General features: G+C 40.9%; 1 protein-coding gene across 1 annotated transcript in view; it reads right to left on the bottom strand.

The window, feature by feature from the left end:
- The window catches only part of LOC101488045 (monocarboxylate transporter 1), a 28,418-nt gene that overhangs the window by 4,113 nt on the left and 1,686 nt on the right, over positions 1–22,619 (bottom strand). Inside the window, exon 2 of the mRNA XM_004560242.5 lies at positions 8,686–9,017. Within this exon, the coding sequence (XP_004560299.1) occupies positions 8,686–8,902 (217 nt within the window). The 5' untranslated portion in view covers positions 8,903–9,017. The remainder of the gene's footprint in view (positions 1–8,685; positions 9,018–22,619) is intronic.

Genomic DNA, 22,619 nt, shown 5'->3' with positions numbered 1-22,619 from the left:
AATCTAATTTATATTTGTTGAGCTCCTGACATGAAATACTACTTTTAATAACTGCGTGACGGACTGCCTCTGGTAACACCACCCACTCAAACATGTGTCTCAAGTTTATGCCACATCTACACCATCAAAGAGTAAATACTCAAAAAAAAAAATGTGTAAATTAAATTTAGGGCATCTTACAGACATGGATTCAATGCTTTTAAGACCTTAAGAATTACAGACAGACTGGAGAGCAGATTCACCAACAGGTGGTGCTATGACAGCACAAATGAAAAACTGGGACAATACTTGCATAACAGCAAGAGTTATAAGATGTTCACTAGAGAAAGAGGGGAGGAAGGAGTGAGACGGGAAAGAAATGGGTGAGGAGGAGGAGAAGGGAGCCAGGCAGAGGAGGCCCACGTGTCTCCGCCTGCCTGCCAGGCTCGCTATGAATGGGCCTTCACATGGATCCAGGCTGACAGTGAACACTGGCTCTGCTGGATGCGAATACAAACTGAAGGCCTGCACATGAGCCTACAGTTACTGATCGTACAGCATTTTGTTTTCTATAATGTAAACCAAATATCTTTGGGGTTTACACAAGTCAGGAGAAAGATAAGATTAATGGTGACCAATTACAAATTAGAAACATTTCCAAGTTTCCACTCACATCTGGTCTGACTCCCAGTGAAGACTAAAGTGCAGTTTCGCCACTTGTGCGTTTTCCCTTGGGTTCATTTCATTATTAAAGGTGTGAGAGGTGCATTTAAGTCGACCCTTATGTACCAACCATGACTCAGTCGTTTCCCCTCACACTTCAGGTACAGCATTAGTTAACTTAATTCTGGTATTAGCTCCCTGAAGTTAAGATAAGACATTTCTGAAAGCTGCACGGTCAAAGTGGTGCATCTTGGTTTCAAAACCAGCACATCCTTTACATCTGTGAGGCTGACTAACACAAGGACAGTGAGCTTTTTCAACCCCAAAGGAGCTGGTTGGCTCCTCCTTCCTAAGGAGGGACAGACACTGAAAGACAGCCGTCACGGCTGATTAGGGATAAACATCAGGATAGTCATTGCTCATCAATAGGGAACCTAAGGTGACTCCACAGCTTCCCAACCAGACATTTATCACAACGTGTTCCACAGCAATATTTTTGAAATCCTGCAGTCATCAATAAATAATTTGTAATCATGTCCAACAATAAGCTCCAAGAGGACAGAGAGAGGAGGACAAAAATAGAGTCTTTAAATATTCATGATTTTAGAAGACTCAAAGACTCAAGTGCACTTAGCCAGCAGCCATTTCCATTTCACTCGGCCTGGGTCCTTCACGTAGACCACGGTGGCTTTGCCCTTCAAACTGGGCAGAAGGCCACAAAGACCGAGGGCGCTCTGGCTGCACGAGCACTTACTCATGCACCGTCTAAATACCTCTGTCTCGGACAGCTCGCTTCTGTGTTGTGTCTGTCCCCGACTGAGGGTCTGACCGGCTGGCACAAAGCCCAAGCTGGGCAGGCTGCCATGTTCAGGATGGTGGGTTTCCACGTTCGAGTCAAACGGGTAAAGTCGTGCTGTGCTTAAAACAAAGACTTGTGCCTGCTGTCAGAGCTTGTTGGAGCTTCACGGTAAACTGAAGTGAAACTGCACAAAGACAGGAATAAGTACAAACCCTCAGCACACAGGCTGCACATAAACAACTCCTGACAGTGTTTGCTGGCAAAGCACAGAGAGCAGTGTTCTCAGATATTATATAAATGATCCCTTCTCCCCCTCCTTCATTTGCTCCCTTTCTCCCTGTGACACCACAAAGACTTGTCCTCATCTCCACTCTGACACAGCATCCACAAGCAGAGAGCAGTCAGGTGTGCAAGCATCTAATTTTAGCACCGACCCTTCTGCTTCAGTCCAGGACTAGATTTATTTAAATAAAAGCATCCCAATAACAGAGCGCTAGCATGTCTTAATTTCATTTGTTTCATTAAACAACGACTGATCAGACTCCGTGGCAAAAAGAAAACTGCAGAAGAAACAGCTGATTGGATTTGCCCCAACAGTTCTACTGCATCACATTTCTCCACCAGCCACATTACTCACAAATCAACGTCCCTCCATCTGGCCTGCATTAAATGAATCCTTTTTTTAAAAAAAATAAATAAATTGTTTTAAAGCTCAGTATGACCATCACATTCAAAACATCTACAACAACTTGATTCAGGCAGAAGAAGAACTGAGGAGTTGCTCCAAAGCTCACTATAAGCTAAATCGGTTTTATTTATGACACTGACTCATGCAAAACTACTCTAGGCCAAAGCTAAAAATATACAGACAATCTGGCAATGAAACTGCAGTTTCAGTGCATATTTTATCACTCTTTGTTCAATGCTCATCCGAAGCCAAAGCACAGCAGGGTTTGTAACAGAAAAACACTCATTTTCTAACACTGGAAGCCAATATGAATGAATGCAAGAGAAAAACAAAACAAATTGCCAGCAGTGTCAACAGGAATAAAAATGGACAATAAAACATTGTTTGTGTTTGGTGACCAAAAGTGAACTTCAAACTCTTTTTGCTCTAAAACATCAAGACACTAAAGAGCCTCTGCTCTTAGTGCAGCACAATAAGCACCAATTCCCACTCATCCCTTCTTCAGACACAGGCTCTTTTTCCTCCTACTGACTCAGAAAAGTCCTTAGATCACAAGATAAGTCAGAAAGAGACGTCCTGTATCCGTGCGCCTACTCATCATGAGGTTTGTGACCGGAATTACACACGGGCCACATAAAAAGCCCCCTTTCCCCACTCCGCAACGTAAAATCCTGGAATTCCTGACGACAAAGTTAGCGAACGTGTTTTTGTTTGCAGCTCCGCTACACGTCTAAAGCTGTAAGGATTACAAAAATCAGGATCAATAATCCTCTTGCCTGGGTTTCCCAAACTGCTTCTGCCAAACAATTGTATGCAAACTTTTCCTGTATTAATATATGCATTTGTTGTTTTTATAAAAATCAGATGGCTTTCTTTAAAGGGACCCAATTCTACAGCTCTACAAAGAGCACTTCTTCACAGAAACAGATGCTTCTGCGTGAACCTCACGGTATTCTTTTATGAGAGAATACTGATACACAGAATGAGAACACAAAAACTAAGGCTCTGTAAGCATCGTGTTTGATTTCCCTTCATCCTCTCAAATTTTCATTTTGTGCAGAGTTTTATCTGAAGCCTTTCATATCGTTTAATACATGAGGTCTGTAACCTCAGTAACAGTTCCAGTTGAAAAACAACTTTACAACAAGAACTCATCGTGCACATCGCCACTTATAACAGTTCCTCCCAGAAAGACAACTTTTCTGCTTTCTTAACTAGCCTTTAATTCCATGCTCTACTTTCTTTAAAGCAGCAGGCAAAAGAAATCATGTATGAGAAAGTACAAACCTTGGGAAAGATGTGGGTTGAACTTTTAAGCATTTAACAAAAGAACAGGATCCCATTTAGACTGAGTCAATCAGACATAAAGAGCTGGTGTACACAGGGCTATTGACATTGCTCAAACAGCCAAATCTCCCAAAGCTACTGCTAAATCAATGCAAATCTGTTTACTGCATTTACAAAGAGGGTATTTCGTGTGGTTTCTGGGAAGAAAACCCCCCAAAACAAACCCCACACACACATTAGTGGGGTTCAATGTCAGGAAAGATTATTTCACAGCTATGATTAAAGATGTTTTGACTAAGTCTATCTGACCTTCACACTAAAAATGCCCTCAAAGCATCACATAGCGAGTGTGAACACCAGGAAGAGCGGGGGTTATTAGCAATGTTTTCATGAGTAAAACTAATCATGGCTCTCTGAAATCTTTATTCCTGACAAGGGAAATATGGAAAGTTTTACAAAAGATTTAAAAACAAAAAACAAAAAACAAAAACCTCTTCACTCACGACCGCGAAAGTCACATTCATCTCGTCTGGGACCTTCGATCACGTTTTCCTTTCGGCTGAAGGAACAAAACTGAGTTTGGGTAAAAACTGACCCTTTTAAAACAAACCGAGATGGACCAGATTTCAGTGTGAGCAGGGTGCCAAGTTCAACCCACTTATTTTACATGCTCTTATTTATATAACTGCTAGAGACAAGTTTCAATAAAAATTATATCCCAATAAGAGGTTTAATGAAAAACCTATAGCGTCATTCACTGAGAGAGGACAGTCCAGCTCAAGCTTCCAGCTCAGTGACCACATGACCTCTCCTAACCTAAGTACACTACAGTGTTTGGGTGTGGTCTATGGCCAAAAACAGCTCTACTGGTGTAACATACAAACTAGTGAGGAGTCAGGGGTTAAATGGCAGTTTCTGGGTCAAATAATGATCTTTGTGAGAAGATTCTCAAAGATATGAAGTCATTTGTACTACTTTGTTGTTGGTATGTTTAAAATGCACCAATAGTACATCAAGTAAACCCAAAGATGTTTAACCAGAGCTGAAGAATGACCTGTAATTGCATTCAGAGTTTCCCGTCTCTGGATTAATTGCCCCTTGTTGTACATGGACTGACTGTTTTTTGCATGTGTAAATCTAAGCCTGGAAAAAAAAAAAAAACATTACATCAGACAGTTTAATACAAAACAAACCCGTTTTAACCAATGCCTGGCCTTTTTGCCATCATTCTGTCAGCAGCTGTGACCTTTTTATGCACCACATGGTGTGACTTTGAAAGCAGTAGGGCAGAATGCAAGTGAAACTCACCTGCATTTTGCCTAATGCTTTAATACAGCTGCTCCTTTTACACCATGTTAAACCGATCTGCTGCTGGAACACAGCAAAAAATGACTATTCTTTTGTTTTAATGCATCTGATCCTGAGTTATACACTTGCTGGTACACAACATTACATTACATACACTAATTCTTCATTTTTCGTAAACACTAAGTCTTGGATCCTGTTCCCTGTTAAACACAAATATTCCAACAATTTTGGCTAAACTTGTGGCCGGCTGCTGAAATATTACTTTCTACTGCCAAATGACAACTTTGAGGGAATCACTTAGAATATGTTGGTGGTTTTAATTTCAGTACGTGATGCTTGACTCGTCTTTGGTTTCTGGTTAAAAGGGAAGTTTGCGGGTGTTAAATAGTCTCCCTTTATGATTGTCTCACTCTTACCTACGTACAAAACATCCTGCGCATTTATTTGTTCACACTGTTACTCAGCTTTCAGTGACGTTGTGCATGACTCGTGTGTGGTGTGTTTTTTTCCCCCTCCTTTTGTGGAAGCCGGTGTGTGTACGTGCCTTGCCTCATGTGTAAACCAGTCGGTGAGTAAAATGGTTGCGGTAACCTAAACCTACAGTCTTTCAGCTCCTCTCATTTAGTACAACGACTCCAGGAACTGGTGATCTGTGAATTGTGAAGCAAGAAAGGAGGAACATTTCAATATTTGGGGGAATACATTTCACCAGCTGGCTCCTGTTGTGCAATTTCACTCCTCCCATCATTTCCTCCCTCGGTAGTTTTATAAAAGTCTTAACCTGCAGAAAGAGAGTGCAGACTGGCACACAGCTCAGCAATATGAAGTACTAACGAACACAGACTGTGTGTGTGTGTGTGTGTGTGTGTGTGTGTGTGTGTGTGTGTGTGTGTGTGTGTGTGTCAAATGAGGGCTGTGCTGACTGAGTACACTTAGGTCCTTCTTTATCTGTCTCTCCGACTTTGTCTTTAGAAGAAAAGCAAAGAAATTCGATCTGAAAATCCCGCCCAACCTGAAAATCCACTTCTGTCTTTTTGTAAATATGTCTCAACAATCTCATGTATATGTAATTAAGCCCAAGGGGAGGCTGCTTTCCAGTGAGCAGACTCATAGTTTAGTTGTGTTTGTACAAGGACTTTTTTCACAGGATAGCAGGAAACAGCCCATTAAAGATGCATTTACTGGAAATACTCTGAGTGCTTTAAATGATGAAGATGCCTGGACAGAACATGCAGCAGGACTTGCTAGTAGTAAACCTGGACCTAGTATGTTAAAGATCAGACAATCTGATCACATCTGACAATCGTGTTCTTACATGCGTGACAGTCGAGGAAGTCCTAGAAAGCAGCTCTGCAGATTTCCCTTTCTGCCAGGCCCGATGGGACATTGTTCTTACCCTACCCTCTAGTCCTGACAACTTCAGGATACCTAAATTTAAAGCTCTATTCCCAGCAGTGACAGAGGTGCCTAACTAGAAGAGACAGAAGACACTACCAGAAATAACACTGCTGTAACGCCCATCTTTTCAGATTTACAAAGACTTGTGAAGTTCAAGGTGATTCCTCTGCAGCCAAAAACAAATCTCGAACTGCTCAGCAGTATGGGTGGCACATTCATTTCAAACACACATGTATCTAAACATGCAATTAGCAAAATCTCTCCAAGCAGCACTGAGCTATAAGAATACACAGCTTAGAGGCAGCTTGAGATGACTATTCTGATGACCAGATTTGTTCCCTGATTATTCAACAAGCACAAACTTGATTTTTGTACAAAGTGTTGAGTTTAGCAAGCAACGAGCCACCAAGACATCGAGCCAGTGTCGATACTCAGTGCATGTTCATGTTAACGTCAAGTAAAGCTGCGTTTCTGGGTTTATTTTAGAAATTAGTTCTTTTCAACTAAAGTAGTGAGTTTGTGCAGATGAGCCTCATACATGCCAACTGAACCTTTGTCAGCTTTAGGAAATGCAGCTGAAGAGTTAAACGTACTTTTCATATCACTAGTTAGCGTCACTGATGGCCTTAAGACATCTCAGCCAGAATTAGACCCCAAATAAGATAAACAAACACCACATTAACATCTGGGCAATCCAGTGGAGAGCGCCAACTCCAGCCATTGTCATCAACACGTACTTATAACCCAAATGAGGTCACGTGATGCATGGGGTACTTCCGTGTGCATGTTACTGCTTTTTCCAGCTTAAGTGGAAGTTTCACCAATACACAGCCCACAGAAGATTTTTAGAAGCCAGAATTTGGAAAACTCTGGCTTTATGTTGGAGTCAAGTGTTAAAATCGATGGTATTATCCTGATTTTTAAAAAGCTATACGAGTGTCACCTTTGAAACTCCCATTTCAAAAGTGCACTTTCACAGCCTCATGAAAGAGTCAGTTAAAACTTTGCAATGAAAAATTTCAGATATGTTGAAATACACGTAGATTTCTTTTGTATTATGAGCTGTTCAGTTCATTTTATTTACACTAAGCTTATGTATCGCCCATTGTAATCCCTACGTTTACCCAGTAAACCACAGCATGAACCCTTATGAGAGAGGTGAATTCAGTCATTAATACAATGTGTTCTTTTTCCATTAGGTTTTGAATGGGTTACAGTAGAACAAACATCTGCTTGATTTCCTTTTTCTTTTAAATGCAAAGGCACCCATTGAGTGCTCAGTGAGGGCTATTCAAGCTGTGAATGACTCAGAGTTTGAGTGGTAACGGATGGAGAGCATGTTTACTTTGGGCGAAAGACAGAGGCAGAACCAAGAAAGCGCCAATAAATGTTTAAACCAACAATGACAGATTAAATAAAAATAAAGTGCTCCAATAATTCTGTTTCACTGCCAGCATCCCTTGCTCTGCCTCAAAGCCAGGACACTACAGGGTCATCCAGATGAAGCCCCATTAGAGCCAAGTTATATAGGTCTATCTTAATAAACTATGTAATTAAATGTTGACTGCAAATTGTAGTCAACTTGACATATTGGTTTGACTATCTCAGTCTGCCTGCCATCAGATATGAAGTCTTTCAGGAAACTAAAACCTCAGCTGCAGTTTTGTTCTTCTGTCAGGTAGTGACAGACTTTTCCTGGTAGCTGAAATGAGTGACTTGTTCCAACGGTGGAATGGCATAAAAAGGGGGAAAGGGGAAGCCCCGTTTTTGAGGCCGTGCTGCATGCATATTAGGTTAATGGCTCATAATTAAAGGATAATAGGAAGTACATCAAATGTTTAAAATGATAAACTCTAAACTAGAATGAAAGATTTAACTGAGCTCCAGGACATGAGTTCAAATCATATCTGATTAGCACCATTTCTGCTGTTTACACAAAAACATAACATTTGCACCTGATACAAGGACGTGTTTCTATAAACACAAAGCAATCCAGTCTTTGCAACACCAGGTGTGGAGGTGTGTTGTATATTAGTGTAGCATCCTCGAGTAACACTTCAGGAAGCTACAGCTGAACATAACTAAAGCATACAGGAAGACTTTTTCTTGCAGCAGGTTATTAAAAGTAAGCTCTCAGTGTTTCGGAAGCTGTGCAGTAAGTTTGGCTGACTGGGTTTATCACAGAAGTCATTCCTCTAACGTCTTTGACCATGACCATTATATTAGGAGTGGTTCTGTAAGGAAGAATGGAAGGAATGTCCAAAATGTGGATTTAATGCTCATGACTATCAATTAAGGTGATAATTGATTGAACAAAAATCAATTTAGTAGTTTTTGATTCTAAAATTAAAATTACAACCTTAGTTTCAGCTTCTTATCTTAAAGCGTTAACAACACTTTTCTGCTTAATTCTGGTTTAGTGGCCACAATAAAAAGGTCTAAAAACAAACATCTTTGTGCATTTGTATAACACCTGACAACAAACCAATTTAAAAATAAATAAATAAAATTCTTAAGGACACGTCAAGGTTTTAGTTGTTGATGTTGACGGCTGGTCACTCACCTCCTGCATACATGACAGCCAGCATGATGGAGGAGATCCAGGACACTTGACTTGGTGTGGCATCAAAGATGACCTCAATGTCTTTGAAGAACACAGTGATGGATTTGGGGAAGGCGTAGGAGAAGCCAATGGAGATGAAGGCCCCCAACACCACCACCCAACCCCAGCCACCCTCAGGAGGGGTGTACCCTACTGGCCCGCCCACTGCTGCAGGCATATCTGCTCACGACAACTGGGATGACGATGGAAATTGTGTTTAAGGCTGTTCCTGGAGGACAGCGGAGCGTCACAGGATTAGAGGATGCAGCACAAACTGGAAGTAGAAGCTGTACCTGTGAAGGAAGCGAAGAGCAGGGAGTGTGTTAAAATCCAGAAAGATTGTGCAACAAGGTGATTGCGATACAGAAAATTCCTCAGAATTTATCTAAATTACTCCCACTTACAAGGCACCAAATCAAAGTACAGTCTTCATAATACTAGACCTGTCATACTAATACAAAGACATTTACTATTTTTAAAACTTTTAATATTCTGACAAATCTCAGGTGATCTGGTCTTCCTCAAAAGGAATTAAAAGTCACCAAGGATACTGCAACCACACGTGTATGCAGGGTCGTCCCCCAAAGGTGGATTTCTCAGCCAGGAAAAACCCTGCTCGTCATAGCAGGAAGAGTGCTGGTGTGACTAACAACACATCTTAGCTGAGTTGTGCCAGTAAGACACAAAAGTGCCGCAGGGGTGTATAATGCTAGAAACCTGCAACTGAAGCTTCAGAATGAAAATTAATACTCTAAGGCCAAGGGACTCGCAAGCCAGTCGACTGACAGCCTAATGGACAGATGGATAGATCAGGGGACATCATGCCAAAGCCACCACCCTTTTGAAGCCCCAATATATGACATTCTCAATTCCCAAAGAACACCTGCCAACGTTTTATTCTTTCTCAGCCATCGTTTTAATTGGGTACAAAGGTAAACGCCAAATGTCTTCATACATGTTGCCATTTGGTGACCTGGTGAATTACTTTATCGATATAAAATTCCACAGCATTATAAACGTTGGCACCATTGGGTCTGATGAAACGCCAACAGCTCAGCTGGCAATCATTAGTCATGTCGAAATTCAAGACCTGAAGGACCATTGATCAACTGGTGAAAACCAAGTTTTAAAAAAAACAATGAACAAGGCCAGGGTGTGGCGTACTCCGTTTTATTGTTATCTAAGATAAGATGGCGTAAGTAGTTAGCTTTGGCCTGTTCTTTGTTGGTCTCCCTACAGTCAGAGTTTATGTTTTGCACAGAAATTAAGAAGAGAGGTTCAATCTATTCCCTGCTCCATGATGTAAATTAGCCTTTCTAGGTGAAGTGCTTAATGTCCACTTGCACAGACAGCAAGCAGGAATCATGAAGCTCTTATCTTATTTCTCTTCTGATGAAACTCAATTGCCCGGTAACTGTGCCATTTAAAACATTCCTGTTCGTGTTCAGTTCTTGAGAAACACTCCTCCCTTTGAAATGGAAGAAATCGGAAACGTAACAATCTTTATTTAAAAATTAAAAAAAAAAAAAGTTGTTACATCAGACTCATTTCATGGCAGAGAAAGCCAAACACAGAAGCTATTTAGTGAACTGAGTGTAAAAAATAAATAAAAAAAAATAACCAGCAGCCCCAAAAGAATTACTGTTCGCTTCAATCACATCTCAAAACCTGCTCGTCCAAAGCAGCTTGCAACCCAGATAGCTGTCATGTTTCCTGTTAAACTCACTGTAAGGTTTTCATTAAGTGTTTGGCACATTTACAGCTGGAAATTCCTGATCTGCTTCTATGAATGCAACCATCTAAATGTCCCCTTTCCAATTTAGGTCACACACAGACAACTGAGCTATTTATAGCTGGCTCTGACATCATCTCTGCTACTGTTTGGTTTTGCTTTACCTTAAATGGACTTTAGAACACACCTTTATTAACCAAAAATAGACTGAAGGAACACTATAGCTCTATACTGATGCTATTTAAAGCAGAGTCATAGAGAAGCTCCCACTCAAATCACTTAAACCAATTTTTAGTGCACTGAATAAGAGGACTGTGTTCTGGGAAACTTCAAGAGCATCCAGCCAGTCTTTCAGTAAGAAATGAACAGCCAGGAGTGAAGTTCTCCAACACAGCATTTAGCCTTGATCATGTTGTAAACAACCATGCTCCACCAATCATTACAGATGTAGAGTGACTGGTTAACCCAGCCCCATGCTCACAGCACATCCCCACAGCTCTCACTGTTCACTCTTCTCTCACATGCTGAAACTTGTGCAGCCATTACCTCTGCCTGTGTTGGACAGAAGGGAACTAAGTTACTAGGCTAAAGACTGCATCAGCCAAATTTAAAGCACAGACTCGTGTCATTTGAACTTTGAACACATGTTCACCACAACACATACATACACACGAACATGACTGCTTGCAGCTCTGATTGTTAATCAAATCTAAGACCACAGACTGAAGTATTAAAGCCCTGAATCTGGTTGTTTTGCTTTTTTTTTTTGCTTATTTGGCTTTTATAATGAGCTTTCAGTTTCTCCAAGGTCCATCAGTCAAACAATGCTGTTTGGTCTGGGTCTAAACAGAGCGCGTTGTGTGTGACGTCTTCTTTTGCGCATGCGGCCGCTTTGAGGGTTCACACTAGAGCGCGTTTGCTGTTGCATTTTATTTGTAGAGTGAACAAGCAGACAAAAAAAAGAAGAAAAAAAAGAAAGAATCAGATTTGATCAAAAAATTGGAATTGAGCATTAAGACCTGCAGTATGAACGTAGCCTAAATCTTGTCCTAAAGTTCATGCCTCTTGTATTGGTAGTCTAAGGCTCCATAAGCTCAGAGTTCAGACCCTATGAAGGACTGATTAAGGCATATTGAATCACTCCTAACTGTTACTTTCACTGCAATTTATTCCTAGATTTTAACTTGTATTTTTTATAAAAGTCGGGTTTTGTCATTTTGGAGCTTATGAGCCAGATCATTTCCATAAAAATCGGGCTGGGATTCACAAAAGGCCCTGGGTAAAGATGTACCAATTTATGGGTAAACCTACTCACTTCAGTGTTCATGTTGCCATTACTTTCCTCTAACCCAGGGGTAGGCAACTCCAGGCCTCGAGTGCCAGTGTCCTGGAGGTTTTAGATTTGTCCATGATCCATCACAGCTGATTTAAAGGGCTAAGTGACGCCTCAGCATTTCTTGAAGCTCTCCAGAGGCCTGGTAATGAACTAATCATTTGATTCAGGTGTGTTAACCCAGGGTGCAATCTAAAACCTGCAGGACACCGGCACTCGAGGCCTGGAGTTGCCTACCCCTGCTCTAACCTAATTACAATGTACCAAGAGCTGCTGCTGTCATATGGGAAAGTGGCAGCTAGTGGCAATTCACCCTCACTACTCCAACTAGTACAACCTGTGGTTGAGGGAGTTGATAAAATTGAAAGGAGCAGACGTACGACAATTCCCATCAAGAGAGAAAGCCGGTGAGAACCTTGTTCACATTCAGCACACAGAGTGAATAAAAGACAATTATCAGCCTGCATCATAGTAATGTGACTCAGTCTTTGTTCTTCAAAATTCAACTGCTTTAGAGCCACTTTAACGACTGACAACATTTAACAGCAATAGGCTAGTAATTAGCCAACTACGCAAATGTAACAGAGCTCTGCAGTAGGGCTGCCACAAACGATTATTTTGATAGTCGACTAGTCACCGATTATTTTTGCGATTAGTCGACTAATCAGATCATGCATCCATTGGACGTACAACTTATTGCACCAGCAGCATCTGCTCTTATATAACTATCATTAGCTTACAGCTTTAAGTGTTTAAGGTGCTAACTAAAAATAAAGACAAGATGATAGTTTATTACATTTTAATGAAATCTGCAGATTGTTTCGGTGAGGTTTAATAAACTCCTTGCTATCTAAAATATAACAGGACACCGGAGTAAACTCTCGAGCATCTCACACTTCTGATAATCAGCCGTCTGCTTGACATTTATTCAGCTGTGTAAAAACTTTAATCTCAGCCAAACCGATTTACTCAGGAACAAATAAAATACTAAAAAAAAAGCCGAACAATAACATTTTTAAGTTATCTAAGTGACTCATATATCATGTTTAACCTGAGTAGCGAAAGACGGCGGTGGGTTTGAAAACGATTTGCCCAGAGTCCGGTGTTCTCACGGCTCTAGTGAGCCTTGCCCCCGGCTAGCTATCGAGCTAGTGGGTAACAGACGTCTCCGAAAACGTCGGAGCGCTTTTGAAAATATGTGGTGTCTTGATAAACTGAGCAGATATTTGAGGTTTACACAGCTACATTCTCGCCTGAAAATATGTTAAACGTTTATTTTGTGACCCAGAAAGAGTAATAAGAGTAATATTAAAACTAACTAGCTGCCGCCATTGTTGGAAACTGAGCTGGGCTGCGCTATGAATTCTGGGACACAGCTGCTTCTTCTTCTTCGGGGTTTAACGGCAGCTGGCATCCTTGTACATGCAGTGCTGCCATCTTCTGTTTCAGTCCGTTATTACACTCTTAAATCCTGCTACTCATTCCTGCGTCTTTTGGGATCTTACAAAGCTTCAAACGAGGCGTCGACTATTAAATCAGTCGTCGACGATTTTGATAGTCGACGTAATCGTGACTAGTCGACTAATCGTGGCAGCCCTACTCTGCAGTACAAGATTTCTTCCTGTTTTAAAAAAAAAAAAGTTTTTCCTTCCCACTGTCACCAAGTGCTGGCTCAAAACACATTTAATTGTTTGGCTTTTCTCTGTATTATTGTAAGGTCCATCTTACAATATAAATCACCTTGAATCAGAATACTTCATTAATTCCTAAGGAAATTAGGAAGAGACTGCTATTGTGTAAATAAAGTTGAATTTTGTTTTGCTACCTATGAAGTGCACTTATGACAGATAATTGGGCCCACTGCCTTTGAAATACAGCAGGCCTTCTATGCAAAGTCATTGCTTATAGGAAAAGATTTTGCTGCAGGTATTCAAGTTCCAGCTGGGCTTCAAGTCCACTGGCGAGAACCCTGCGCTTATGAATAAACACGCGAGCTGGTTGCGAGCGTGTATAGCAAGTATGCTTCAGCACCATTTCAAGTATTCAAGCACCCAGGAGGAAGACCAGCAGGTAGGTTGAGAGAGCTTACCACATCCCAGTTGGTCTGCACTTTGCAGAGTGCCAACTCGCGGTGTATTTCATCATATGGGTTTAACAGACCTATTGTGTTACTACTCATACTAAAAGTGGTCTGTGCAATGAGCATGTGTCACCATTCCTGAAAAGGAAGGGATGACACTGAGGTCATCTCCATCCAGTTTTACCTGCATAAAAATAATGTGACCTTTTGAGATATTATATGGCTAGACATGACCTCCACGTGCGCCATTATGCAGACACATGGGAGTTTCTGAAACTCAGCGGGACTCTAGACTGAGTCATGATGTACCAAGACAGTTCAGTTCTCTCAATATTTAGGCCACAAGGGTTGAAGCAATGTTGCAAAAACATCAGTGGATTTACAGCTAATTATGGGAAGTTTCTGACAATTTTAAAAGCAATTACTGAGACAGGCTTGTTAAACGGTGAAGAGCAAACAAGGCAGTTCTACTTCCTCTTTACATGCCTGTTCTGACGGTTTCAGACTCCTCACATTAACAACTACAGAGCTGCCAAACACACACAGCTGAGACCTCAACATGAACCCTAATGGCCATTAAATAACATTTACTCCAAGCTGGCTGGTCTACACTGCATGCCTGGTCGGATCTTCTGTCGTAGACTTTGACACACACACACACACACACACACACACACACACACACACACGAATAATTTCAGAGTATCTCCGTGTACTTGTATTTATTCATTAGAAAACATTCCTCTCCGTCGTCACGTCACCACGTCACTCACTCAGCACTCAGCCCAGTGGCTTAATGTTACCTAACAAACGATCTTACCACTGGTGCAATTTTGAAGGAGGTCCAGATTAGGCCAACTAAATGTCAGTAGCTCAGATACTTTGGCTCTGGCCTTTAATGTATCATGACCTTCAAGAAAGCCAACTGTAAGTCATCCAGGGGCCACAAAGTAAGCCTGGCAACAGCAGTCAGGTCTTCATGTTGCTCAAGGAGTTGTTACCCAAGTCCACTTTCAGTGACCTCACCATGCAGAGTTCTCACATGCTTGTGCAAACACTTGCACTGTACCACTGCCTTCCTGTGCTGAGGAGGAATGTGATGACACTGCACCCAATCTTCCTTTATTACTGACAAATCAAACTGCACTGTGTGCATTTTAAGTGTCCCCCACCACCCAGAGTTTCCTCTTCACTCCAACTTGTGGATGTTTCTATTTGAGGCTGATGAAATAGTCCCATCAGGCTCATTTATGATCCTCATCATTTACAGGAAAATGTGACACTAACTGCTAGACCGAGAGCAAACATCGCAAAGAAAGCTAAAAGGAAAGGGTCAGCAGTTTGATGGATGTTTGAAATGGACTTAACCACCAACTGTGGTCAAGATGACATCTGATGAAAAGCTCCACAGACGCCGCGCTTCCTTTCTGCCGCTCACTCACCATGTTCCTTTACACTTGTTGGGAAGGTTTTACTACACTTAAACATAATGAGTTCTTGGAAGACTAGCCTCTTTTTAAGTACATATTTCCTTCCCTCTCGCTTATGAATTAAAATCCAGTAGAGTTCATTTAACGCTGAAATGTCATTAAAACACTGACAGATGCCAAAAGTCAGGGTCTTAAAACTGATCGGGATCTGTGAATCTTTATTATACCTATGAGTAAATCAATACTTACACAATGCGTTGATTTTTCTATTCATGGAAACAAAGTGAAATAGTTGCACAGCTGCAATTTGATAACTGGAAAAACAGATCAAAACACAGGATGTTACAATAAGCCATGTTCCCTTTTTTAATGCCTTCAAGCATGAATGAAAGATGTCGCAGATAAGGAGAGCAATATCTGCAATTCAGTCTTTGGTAACTGAAGCTAATAAAAAGAAGCTTTTTAAAGCAAGTTAATCTGTATTTTGTTCTTTGTACTGTACATAGCCTTGCGTGACCGTGGGTTACCTTATGTACTTGGGACAGAAAGGTCATCAGAGGCCAGATCTGGCTTGAACACGCCAGCTTCTCAATTACACTTGGAAAGGGAACAGCTTATAACAACATATAATGTTTCTTTCTGCATACTGGATCCCATTTTAGCACCATACTAACCATACCAAGACTAAGACACATTACTTTCAATTTCTCCAGGAAATGTGACATTTTCTGAACAGTGATGCTCTGTAGACCAACAGCAAGCTAAGCAAACTTTGAATAATTTGGTCCATGCAAAACAGTTGCCCCATTACAAACTTTGTTCGTATCATATACAAATAGCCTTGACTGTTACTAGCCTTAATTGTAGTAATCAACCTCATTACTGCTCTGTGTCTTCAGAGTGTTTGATATGGGTGTAAACTTCCTGACAGGAAACTAAAAAGAACGTGTTTTTTAAACTACCCCTTTTTCATTAGTAGTATAGTATAGTAGGGCTGCACGGTTTGCATAAAATGAGAATCACGATTTTTTGGCTTAGAATTGAGATCACGATTCTCTCACGATTTTCCTTTCCAGTATAAATATTTATTGCACTTATTAACTGCACATCAACTTCGTAACAGTTGAGACTGAACATAAAAACAATAAATAAACATAAAAACAACAAATGTCTCACGTTTTGTTGTTGCCGTAAAATGTTGTACTGCTTGAAATTCCGTCTCCACCGTTGCTCGACGCTGCGTGTATAGAGCAGGTAGTGCAACAATAGTTGCGGGGCGGCACTGTGTAGCGTTTGTCTAGGGTGTTGATCATTCTCCTAAATCCCTCGTTTTGCACAGTGTTGATGGGAGCCATATCTTTGGTCAGGTGATAAGTGATAGCCTCCGTAATTTCTTTGTGCCTGCGGGAGTTCGACGGGTATAGGGAAGCGCTGTATAAGGTTCCCGTTATTGATGTTTGGGTGGTTGACCGGGACGGATTTTCTCCTGTCACTTTCTCGTCATCCCTGACGTGCTCTCCGTTGTTTTTTCCCTGCTAATTTTAGCATCACACAGCACAGCTTCTGTATCACGTGGTATAAGGCTCCGCCCTTGTCATTTGTTGAGCAGGAAGAGTGAGCGCTTGATTTCATGCAGATTACGTCCCGGATCAAAATGCGGTACAATCGTCGTCGTCTTTTTTTGTTCTTTTTTTATAATTGTTGTCATTTGGAAATGAGATCGCACATAAGTATGAATCGAGATCGCGATTTTCTAACGATTAATCGTGCAGCCCTATAGTATAGTATAATAATAATAACAACAGATTGGATTTATATAGCGCTTTTCAAGGCACCCAAAGCGCTTTACAATGCCACTATTCATTCACTCTCGCATTCACACACTGGTGGAGGCAAGCTACGGTTGTAGCCACAGCTTGATTGGGGCAGACTGATAGAAGCGAGGCTGCCATATCGGCCCCCAGTAGGCAGTAGGGTAAAGTGTCTTGCCCAAGGACACAACAACCAGGACAGAGAGCCCGGGGATCGAACCGGCGACCTTCCAGTTACAGATGCGCTTCCCATACATGAATCAAAAAAAGCTGCTCGAGGTGAATCTTGCATGCTCTTACTGAAAGATTCCCAGAAAACAAGTACACTGTACCGTGGGATGTTCTGTCAACCAAAAAGGACTACACACAAAAATCAGTTAGAAAAAAGAAAAAGCTACTACATAGTAGTGCACATCAAAGGCCTTGAGTAAAAAATAAAGACCTAAAGCTGCCTGGAGAAGTTACTGTGAGAGCTACCCATCTTATGATGGCTCCAAGTTTGTTTAAGGGTACCTGGAAACCAAAAATCCCTTCAGAAAGAAGAGATTTCTCTTTTTTTCCAGTTTTATCCACTTCAAAAGATTCCTGGACCTGAATTGGAGGACACAAGATTGTTTGTTGGATTGTGTAGAATTATCTGACAATGACATGGATGAAGGTTATGCCAGTGGATCTTATTCCTAAGCAAAACTGGGTTTTTTTTGTTTATTTGTTTTTGTAAGCATTCCAGACGTGTTTCTGCAGATATGAATACAGGTGGGCATTGAAACGTTTGGTTTGCACTTCTGTGTACCTCTGCTGCCCTACAGCACAAGTGCAAATGTGCAGTGTGCGAATAAGAGGCTTGCTACAAAAACAAATTCTCACTTCATGTATTGCAAAAACCCAACTACATGTGCAGCACCGGTTAGAAACATTCGTTTTTATACGTCACAGACCAAACCAGCATCAGATATCATGTCACCCAGACAGAAAGAAGTGAGATGTGAAGTTTACGGACTGCTGTTACTGTGAAACAGGCTTCACCAGTGGGAACGGAATAATGCTACCTTTTCCCCTGAGGTCCTACTGAGCTGTGCTGAAGCCCGGTTAGGTGTTTGTGTGCGCCAGTAAAGCAGGACAGGTCCTGAAGGAACCATCAATGAGGCCATTCATCCCCACTAACAACGCTTCTCTCAGAGTGTAGAGGGGATGGGGTTACCTGAAATCCAACAGACTGAGAATAAATAAGTGGGTACAGCAAGTGAAAGGTTACAAAAGTCTGACAATAAATCAAACTGAGGCTGGATTTATACAATGTGCCCTTGTACTGAGATTAATGACCAACCTTTAGAGGGTTCGACTGCAGGACAAACACTATCAGCACTGAGATTAAAAATACCAGGCCTACTTAATTTCCCAAATGAAAGACAAGATACTGCAGCCACTCACTGAAAACTGGTGACAGGAAGCAAGGGAAGGAAGAGAGAGAAGAGGGTTAACCAGGGAGGAGTGAGTGTGCAATTTTACAGCATCATGATGACTCAGGACTTCCTTAACCCCATGACTGAACATAAGACAACGTAAGTTTTGAACTCTCACTTTCGATTGGATTTTAATATCTTGGAACAGCAGAAAAATTACTTTAGATGACACAAGATGATCTTTTCAGTTAAGACTTGTTTTTATATAAACCAACTGAACCCATTTTTCTGATCATTACACCAAACAATATTACTAGTCAAAATAACTGCAGTGTGATGTTTACCAGCTTGCAGTGATTAGCACTTAAACCCCACTGCTGTTAATGTGGCCCCATTGTGCATTTCAGAAACTCACGTACACATAAATCCTTATACTCTTGCATGCACGTAGGCCTGATCGAGGACAATCAGCTGCCACACGCAAATGTTCTAGCCTGGAGTCCAGCGATGCTCACGTAAAGCTCGTGCAGGTGTAAATGCACGTACTCAAACCATGACCAGTGTCAAATACTACTATAGCATTCAGATACTCGCATTACAGGATTCCTCTTTGTTGTGGAGTATCTGCTTAACTGACCCGTTTATTGGAGAAAATAAAATATGGATTTTTTCTAAGGCCAAGTTTTAAATATTTAAACAGGACTTTTTATTTATTCAAACAAGCTGAAAGGCCAAAATTACAGATTTGGATTATTAGATGGAGGGAAAATGTTTTCCCTCCCATCTGATCACTTAATCGCTTATCATTAATTGGGGTGAATTAATAATTCATCCATTTGGATAAGGGAATTACGGGTGTGGCTGCTGTGACTGACAGGTTACCTGACACACCTGACCTGCAGTCACTAAACTGGACCTTTCCACTGCATTTATGTAGTCACTGTGACACCTTTTTAAAATATTATCCCACTTGCTTTACATAAGTCATTTGCACGCATGAACTATGTCCATGTCAGGAGAATCACTTGAGGACATTGTCAAACTTGTGGTTTCTAACATGTGGAGAACTTGTCACGTGCAGGCAGGCAGACTTGCCTTTCACCACATGAAAACAGTTTGTCCCCTCCATCATGTGGTGCTGCTTGGGTTAAGGGAACAGGAAGACGATCCGGTGTGAATTCCCTATACAATTACCTGCTCAACTTTCATATGGACTAATTACACAGACTCTGTATCTCATTGTACAACTGTATAGTGACAATAAAGGCATTCTATTCTATTCTATGGGGGAGATGACATGGTCAAGACTATTTAAAGTCCAACCTGACAAATTAAGAGATTTCTGTTCTCACGTCCTGCTGCTCTGGTTAATGTCTATAAGGTTGAGAGCTGTGGTGCCAGTGTAAAATAGCTCAAAGCTATAAATGAGAGTACCACACTACATTTACTATCTATTGCTCCAAAAGATCCGCCTAAACCAACCCAGGTTGATTCAGGTGATAGATACTGGGTGTCTTCTCCAACCAAAACAATGCAGTCTGTAACCAACGACTTCTGGTTGGTTACTTCAAGCCGACTTCAAGCCATCCGTCTCCTCAGCAAAAAGGGACTGACTGATAAACACGCACACACACACATACACTAACATTATCACTCAGCTTAACTCAAATACCTCAAAACATTGAGACTGGACTGACTAACCAACACAAAGTGCAAACACACTGACCTACACCACCAAACCATCGCACACACCAACCTGTAAATGCTCTTTTGCACAATATTATTACTAGATATATTATATATTATTATTTTTTTTGCACTAACTTGTCTTGTAGCACCTTGGTTTCTGGAGGAACGTTGTTTCGCCTCACTGTGTATTTTTAAACTGTATATGGTTGAAGTGACAATAAAGTTGAACTTGGAACTTGGACTTGGACTTGGTATTAACACACTGGATACCTGCCAACAATCACAAAGACAAAGATGCACTTGAGTGTTGCAGTTTTTGAAATTTGGCTGTCATATCCTCAGAATTGATCAGTCCTAACAATAAAGATTACCTGCAACAAAGATTTAATAATGAAGTACTGCTGACTACGTGCTCACCTTACCGGCAATACCTGAGTGCTAGAACATGTCTGTAACACAAAAACCACACTGGGAAGACCTGGAAATCTTTCAATAAATGCTATGTGTGTTTTTAAACAGGAATACAACCAAGAAAGAAAGTGAACAAGTGAACTTGTTTTAATAAGGTGTTCAGTGGGAAGATATATTTGAGCTCCGGGTCCACAAAGTCAAATTTAGTATCATTTTTGGCCCCCCACAGATAAGAGAACTCACAGCTGGAGCAAAGTGTTAGTTTAATATTTAGTGCAAATGATTAACTTTGGGCTTATGAAATGTCCGGTTAAAGCTGTGGGCTTGCGTACATAGTTGAAGAGGGGAATCTGTGACACCCATGGTGCATTTTGGCAACGAACTTTTAACCACATTAATTTGATTTCAAATGTACCTACTGGGCTCATTTCCAGTTGCACAAGGAGAACAGTATGTCACTATTATTAAGTCTAATCAGGAAACAAGTTTAAGCAGGACCTGTTCTGCTGGTTTCAAGCTCCATATTTTATTCTTGTGCCTCTATTAAAAATAACTGCACAATTCAAAGTAATCCTTATTTATCTTAAACTGTGCCTTGGTGCAGCCACTCAGTCTGAAACTAGCCATTTTAGCTCGTAGGCTTTGTATAAATGGTAATATGGTTAGTGAACTCCTGTTGTGAAACCTCAAGCCGAGGCCCTTCACAATGGGATGTTAACACCTTGGTGTTTTGAAACTGGAAGTAACAAAAGTGCACAATTGTAGAGTAACAACTTTGCTAGCCCCGCCCTAAAGCGTACCCATGTTCTTGATTTCCATTGAAATAGGGACTGTTGTTTACAAAATAAACCTGGAATGTACATCCATTTACAGACCTTCTTAAGGCCACTCTCCCTGTCAGCTGAAACAAAACATACGAACAGCAGGTAGGTACCTGGTAAATGTGCTTAAAAAAAAATAAAATAAAATAAAAAAATAAAAAAATAAAAAAGCTGAAAAGTCTATGTAGTATCTACACTTTCTCCTCCAATGGTGGATATATTTCTGTGAGAAATTTTAATCTAGTACTGTGACAATTATTCACAGTAAATAATCATTCTGACTAGTGTGGATAGTACTTACAGGAAGTTTAAATGTTAAATATGAGCAGACACTCAGATTTCAACTTTAAGACATCTTCCTTTCAAAATATAGAAGGGACTTAAAAAAACCAAAAAAAAAAAAACCTGTTTCAATAACTTCTGTCAGCTACAAATTGTGTTTTCCTGAAACCCAGGGGGAGATGTTCAGCTGTTTAACTGTCAGTCCACTAGGGAGGCCAGAGTTCAGAGGACAGCCACCAGCACTCAATAGCTACAAAGAAACATAAATCCAGTGCAGTGTTTATCCTTGTAGGGGTCACCTTGTCACCGCAAGTGGAAAATGACACAGCAATCACTCATTTTATGCACCACAGCTTGAGAACATGCCCTGGTTACACACCTATTAATAAACAGTTCTGGCTGTTTGGGGACAATAAGGGTTGCATGGGATCCCTTTGCGTGTGGCTGTCATGCGATCTTTCCATTCACCCGTGACCCTGAGAGGGTCAGCATGTGAAACTCATTGAGTGAGATAACACGTTCGCCTGCAGTCAGATGCAACATACTGGAAATCACACCTAAGATGCAATTTCTATGTTGCCATTAGAGCTTTTTAAACAACAGGGATGATTTGATTCTTTTTCTCCCCTCTGCTCACATATTTTCAAGCTGTTGCATCATTGCTTTCTGTGTAATCTGAGAACTGGACTGAGCTTTTTGAAATGCAGAAACAAACTAACACGACACCAAAAACAGAGACTTTATCATATTTGGATGCTTGGAAACAGTGTTATCAGCCAGTAATATCAAATCTAGTAACTAATAATCCAATTCTTATTACACTGGGCCAGATGAAGCCATTGACCACAAAAGCTCGACGTAGCTTTCGGTTGAAAATGTGAAGAAAATAGGGCAATTTCTCAA

The sequence above is a fragment of the Maylandia zebra genome, linkage group LG20 (genome assembly GCF_041146795.1).
Source record: "Maylandia zebra isolate NMK-2024a linkage group LG20, Mzebra_GT3a, whole genome shotgun sequence".
Taxonomy (NCBI): domain Eukaryota; kingdom Metazoa; phylum Chordata; class Actinopteri; order Cichliformes; family Cichlidae; genus Maylandia; species Maylandia zebra.
The sequence above is the reverse complement of the archived record's forward strand: the minus strand, read 5'-3'. Positions and strand labels throughout refer to the sequence as shown.